We start from the raw sequence: 6,717 nt of genomic DNA on the forward strand, positions 1-6,717 counted from the left end.
CAGTTTGTGTTTCTTCCAGTCTAGCGTTTCTCATGATGTACTCTGCATAGAAGTTAAATAAACAGGGTGACAATATACAGCCTTGACGAACTCCTTTTCCTATTTGGAACCCGTCTGTTGTTTCATGTCCAGTTCTAACTGTTGCTTCCTGACCTGCATACAAATTTCTCAAGAGGCAGATGAGGTGGTCTGGTATTCCCATCTCTTTCAGAATTTTCCACAGTTTATTGTGATCTACACAGTCAAAGGCTTTGGCATAGTCAATAAAGCAGAAATAGATGTTTTTCTGGAACTCTCTTGCTTTTTCGATGATCCAGCGGATGTTGGCAATTTGATCTCTGGTTCCTCTGCCTTTTCTAAAACCAGCTTGAACATCAGGAAGTTCAAGGTTCACATATTGCTGAAGCCTTGCTTGGAAAATTTTGAGCATTACTTTACTAGTGTGTGAGATGAGTGCAATTGTGCGGTAGTTTGCGCATTCTTTGGCATTGCCTTTCTTTGGGATTGGAATGCAAACTGACCTTTTCCAGTCCTGTGGCCACTGCTGAGTTTTCCAAATTTGCTGGCATATTGAGTGCAGCACTTTCACAGCATCATCTTTCAGGATTTGGAATAGCTCAACTGGAATTCCATCACCTCCACTAGCTTTGTTCGTAGTGATGCTTTCTAAGGCCCACTTGACTTCACATTCCAGGATGTCTGGCTCTAGGTCAGTGATTACACCATCATGATTATCTGGGTCGTGAAGATCTTTTTTGTACAGTTCTTCTGTGTATTCTTGCCATCTCTTCTTAATATCTTCTGCTTCTGTTAGGTCCATACCATTTCTGTCCTTTATCGAGCTCATCTTTGCATGAAATGTTCCTTTGGTATCTCTGATTTTCTTGAAGAGATCCCTAGTCTTTCCCATTCTGTTGTTTTCCTCTATTTCTTTGCATTGATTGCTGAAGAAGGCTTTCTTACCTCTTCTTGCTATTCTTTGGAACTCTGCATTCAGATGTTTATATCTTTCCTTTTCTCCTTTGCTTTTCACTTCTCTTCTTTTCACAGCTGTTTGTATGGCCTCCCCAGACAGCCATTTTGCTTTTCTGCATTTCTTTTCTATGGGAATGGTCTTGATCCCTGTCTCCTGTATAAGGTCACAAACCTCATTCCATAGTTCTGTACACTAACTTTAGAACCTAACTCATTATAAATAAGATAGGAATGCCACTATACAGTTTAACTAAATTAATATTCTGTCCTTAATCTGAATTCCTATAGTACTTTGTTTATATGACTCAAATTATATTTTTACTACTTAGTTCTTAGCTGTTTGTTCATGTCTAATCTCACTTGTTGGAAAGCAAGGATCATATCTTTATTCCTCTTTGTGTTTGGCATATTAGTTTTCATATAGCATTCGTTTATAGAATAAATAGACATTTTAATATGTTTTAATTGTGCTAAGGTCTAAGGAATAACCCAGAAGCCATATCCTTTAACTCAGCCATCCAGTGGTCTTTACTTGATGTCGTTTGCTAAATTTCCCCTCCCAATTATCATGTCTTTTTTTTCCCCATAGCTCTTCCGACGTGTTGCAGCAGCTCTACCTGGAATGGAAAGCACACAGGACAGAAGCAGAGAAGACAGTATCCTTTTTGTTTCATAAGAAAATTTTGTTGTTAACATAGGCCTTTAAAACCCAACTTGGTTGACTTAGGAATATTATGCCATTGCCTTTTAGAGCTAAGAATTGATGGTTTGGGAGCAAAAAAGCTCTGAGTTTTTCTATAGTAAATGCAATCTGGTTATCCAAGTGCACTCTTTAGAGCCTGCTGCTCACTACAGTTAATCAGTGACAGGGTTTGTGTTTGTTTTGCCTGCTTGGTTTTTAATGAGCATGAAACTCTTAGCATCCCACCCTGCTGCTGCTTAATTTTGACTCTTCTTGACTCTGGGCTTTTTCACCACAGTATATATCTTACTTTCTTCCCCTGTGTTTTCTAACATTTGAGCTTTCTACTTGGAATAGGCAGGAGATAACTCAGTCTGAAGCTTTATCACGGCCTCTGCTTTCAGAAATGGGGATAGAACAAAGCACATGTAAATTATTATTTAAAAGTTTTTATATTTTCCTTATTTGTCACATATTTTATCTTCTAGTGTTTTTCTATATGCAGACATTTTTATTAAAAGCCATGGAATTCATAGCACTTTATAGTCAGCTCGTCCCACTTCTTAATGTTATGTGTTTTCTAAGCCTTTATTAGTAGTATGATGTGTTCTATCGAGTTGAAGCCCAGTTGTTTGTTAAATTCTATCCCTATTGTTGGAACTCTCGTAGGCTATTTTCAGATTTTTGTTACAGATAATTCCTCAAGGAACATCATCTTTGTATGGTTTCTTATTCCTGTAGAATAATTACCTTAGGCTAGATTCTGATGAATAGGAATTAACCTTGTTCGGAAACTTGCGGCATATAGGAGATAAAAGCACATTTATTTCATATGAGTACCTCATGTGGTGGGCTAGCTATATAGGAAATAATGGATGAGTAGGCTCTGAAGCCAGATAGGAATGGGAGAATCGTTGGTGTCCAGGAGAATTGGATTTGTACTTCTCTGTTTATGGTTCCTTAACTTTTGTTTCAGTGATTGACATAAAACTGGAAAAGCCTCAGGAGCAGCCAGTCAGCGAAGGAGGCTGTTCCTGCTAATCCCCCATGGCATCTTCAACTTGCCTCCAGAAGCTCACTGCTTTGGCCCCCTTACTCTTTCATTGACTGCAGTGTGAATATTGGCTTGAACCTTTTCCCTTCAGTAATAACGTATTGCAATTCATCATTGCTGCCTGTATCGTGGAGATGATCTATTAGCTTCACAAGCACAAAAAAGTCAGTGTCTTCATTATTTATATTTTACGAAAAGCCAAATGATTCCAGCATATTCCAGTGATAACTTTAAAAATTAGATACATTTTCTTAACATTGTTTTTCATTTTTAATGTTACGAGAATGTACTTCAAAATGATGGAACTCTCAATAGTATGTGGCTTGGTTACAGAACAGTTATTCATAGGAGTACTTGCCTATGCCGACTTACTTGATCTCTCCCTGCTGTACTCAACTTCTCCTTTACCCCATCTCTTATTCCTCCCCACCCTCCCTCAAAACTAACAAGAGGAGGCAAAGTCAGACCAAGCCCACTGGAATTACCTTGTATTTTAGCGATACCACTTGCTCTAGGTCTTGAGCCAAGATATCCAAAATTATTCTTGAGCACTGATATAAATTACTTAGACCTTAATTGAGGTCAAAACTCAGCTATCATGGAAGGCAGTGCTGGAATAAGGAAAGGGTTTCTGATGTGTCTTCAGAATGAGTCCTAATGACCATACTAAGTACTTATAAGTAAATGAACATAAAATATATTTCTGACCAAAACAAATGATCCTTTCACATGTTAGGAGAGAAAAGTAAAAGCGCTTCAGAACAAGTTTTAAATATTTAATTCTTCTAAGAGCTAATTCTCCCAAGATTTTAAAATTGTCAAAATAGAGTTCAGATTGAAAAAGAAGACTTTTTTAAGCAATAGATTACTCTTGAGTTTCTTTATTTCTTCCTTTCTTTCTTTTTAAAAAAATGCTATGCAGGCAAGTCACTGTAGAAATCAAATTCCTTTAAGAAGAACCAGTGCAAGAATTTAAATTTGGCATCTTGATCAAAACTACTGTAACAAGTGGAAACAATGATATCTAAAGCTTACCAACTATAGACTCTTCAGCAGAATAGCAAATACTTTGCCCAGGACATTTGAGATCAAATTGAAGATGGAAAGTTTTCTCATAAGCCCTTAGAGGCAGATCTGAACAAGCATACATAGAAGAGGGAAAAGAGAGAATGAAAATAAAACTTAACATTATGCAGATTTATGCCTTATTTTTCAGCATTTTTTTTTTATGTTGGTTCTCTCAACCTGGTTTTGCTTTTTATTAGATCTGTATAGTTTGGTTAATTAGTGAGTTGGTTTTATATTTAAGCTACAATTAATCTTTTTTCTTTTGATATTTATTTCTTTGCCTTTTTTAACTACTTTGAATTTTTAGATGTTTTATTCAGTCTTTAGAGCTTCATCACAATGGCAATATGTATTTCCCTTAAAACACTGCAAAGAAATATACTAGGAGTGCACCATTTTAATCTTTACTAGTTATTGTGAGATTGCTGTGTAAGTTAATAAACACATTTGTAAATACATTGTTTGCAGGAAGTAAATTTCTGAGTTACAGCTCAGGAAAAGCCTGCTGAATTTATGTTGTAAACATTACTTAACACAGTATAAGGATGAAAAGACAGCAAAAATATCTTCATACTTCCTCATCCCCTCATTGCAACAAAGCCCTTAACTGGGAGAACCTTATTCCCCTCTCTTTCCTCTTCCTCCTCCACTTCCCACTTACTATATCACCTTATAATATTCAGAGAGCACTTGGATTATGGGTCTGAATAGAGAAATGCTTTCAGATAATCATTAGCCCACATACCCCAGTAACTTGTACTCAAAGATGGGATGGAATTGTAAAGTGCTTTTATAATACAATATTATTGTTAAAGGCAAGGATTGACTCTTTTGTTTTATTTTGACATGGCATGTCCTGAAATAAATATCAATTCAATATGGCAGATGGGTCGGTCATATTCTTTATTTGGAAGAAGTTGTGATTTCTGATATGGAGATGATTGTCTTCCTACACTGTAGCATTTGATGTATCTTTAAGGCAGTAACCAGTTACGCTGCTTTTAATATTGGTCTTTTTATTTGGCTTGGGGTTCTTCAACAGAAGCAGTGAAGTGTGTTCATAGTGCAGATTTTCTGTTTAATAAAGTTTTGCTGCCAAAAAAATGTATAAATAAACACAAAAGAAAACAATTATTGACTTGGTTGCCCATTCCTGCCAAACATGTGCTACTTACTTCCTCCCGAGGACTGTAAAGGGAACATGGAATCCAAATAAGGAACAACAAAACTGAGAAACCTCAGGGGAATCAGAAGACTCTTTTCAACTGTTGAGGGTGAGGGAAAGCGGCTGCAACTTGAAAGATAGGGTCACCGGTGGAGGCAATGGTAAGATGTCTTAAGGAGAGCAGTTTAAGTACCGCTTATGTCAGCTCACTCTTAACTCCACCTTTGCCTTGAGACAGGAGTGACAAACTACCCTTCCACCAAATCTAGCCTGCAACCTGTTTTTAAATTAAATTTTGTTAGACCTCAGCCATACTCACTTACAAAAACTGGGTTGAGAAGTTGTAACCGACTTTATGGCCTCCAAAGCCAAAAATATTTATTGTCTTTTACAGAAAAAAGGGCTGATCCCTGCCTTAGGGCAAACCACAACTAGCCCTATTACTATAGAAATGGAGGCCACAATGTACATTACAGGTGCAGATATCCACAGGGGTGAAGTCAGGGCAGAACAGAATCTGTGAAAGGGAGTTCCCTGGTGATCTAGTGGTTAAGATTCTGGGCTTTCCCTGCTATGGCCCAGGTTAATCCCTGATCAGGAAACTGAGAATCCTGCGAGCTGTGCGGCATGGCAAAAAAAAAAAAAAAAAAAAAAAAATCCTTGAGTAGTGAGAATGAAACTAGGTGGCAAATAACTTATCTACCTTAGGCCTTTCACTCACTCTGTCCTTTGAAAACATCAGTTAGTGGTCTGTAATCTAGGGAGACTGCCTCCTGCAAAGTTGCTTCTTCCTAGACTGGATTTAAAGGTTTGGTTTGGTGGGATTAAACTGAATGGAAACAGTTACATGTGGTCTTGTGGTTCCTAGAAAGCTGTGCCAAGGTTTGTCCCTTCCCTGCCTTAATACTTGACATTCTGGTCTTTGGCTCTTGCCCAGTGTACCTTCCCAGAGTTATAGCCCAAACCCTCTGAGAATTTGGACTCATAAGCTAGAGTAGTTGGATATCTGGAAACTCCCTCAAAAGAAAAAGTGAATACCATTTGAAGCAGAAATACTTGAAAAGACAACCAATAATTTAAATATGGCATGATAAATATTAAAGAAATAAGATAATGGTAATATGTGGAGCAAGAGTGAAAAGTACAACTATTAAATGAAAAATATAATAGCTGAAATAAAAAATACAGGTAAGTAGTAGACTGGATTGCATTGATTGAATTAGCAAATTAAATTGAGGAACTATTTCATTAGACAGCAAATAAATAGAAAAGTAAAGATTAGGAATAGAATAGTATACATAGCAACATTCAGAAATTCCAGGAAGATAAAAACCAAGAAGAATTATAAAGTACTGAAAGAATTTTGAAGATAATATTTGTATAGGCATCTGTGTATCTTCTGAAAGCAGTTTCTGAAATGATATATCTACCTCTAGTATTCATATTCATACATTTCATTATCCTTTCCCCTAGAATATAGTCTGCACCTGGTGACTTGCATCTAAGGAATAGAATACAGCAAGGGTTGCTTCATCACTTTGAAGGTTAGATTATGAAAGATTGTGGCATTTGTCTTGTCCACACAATCTGACTCCTCATTTGCTTCAGTGCAGCAATCTGCCACATTTGAGCTGCCTGTGGAGAGGCCCAGCAATGAGTTGAGGGCATTCTTCAGTCAATAAGGAACTGAGGTTCTTAATTAGGCAGCCTGAAATGAACTGAACAAAAAGTAAGCTACAGATTGAGAAAATATTTGTAGATTGCATGCTTGAT

The 6,717-nt window shown here is 37.0% G+C and overlaps 1 protein-coding gene across 2 annotated transcripts in view; it reads left to right on the top strand.

The window, feature by feature from the left end:
- The window catches only part of RAB6A (RAB6A, member RAS oncogene family), a 92,027-nt gene extending 87,117 nt beyond the window's left edge, over positions 1–4,910 (top strand). For both annotated transcript variants that reach the window (XM_025266438.2, XM_006073325.4), the window contains exons 7-8: positions 1,565–1,631; positions 2,634–4,910. In XM_025266438.2, the coding sequence (XP_025122223.1) occupies positions 1,565–1,631; positions 2,634–2,698 (132 nt within the window). In that variant the 3' untranslated portion in view covers positions 2,699–4,910. The remainder of the gene's footprint in view (positions 1–1,564; positions 1,632–2,633) is intronic.
- Positions 4,911–6,717: the final 1,807 nt, after the last annotated feature.

The sequence above is a fragment of the Bubalus bubalis genome, chromosome 16, assembly GCF_019923935.1.
Source record: "Bubalus bubalis isolate 160015118507 breed Murrah chromosome 16, NDDB_SH_1, whole genome shotgun sequence".
NCBI lineage: Eukaryota > Metazoa > Chordata > Mammalia > Artiodactyla > Bovidae > Bubalus > Bubalus bubalis.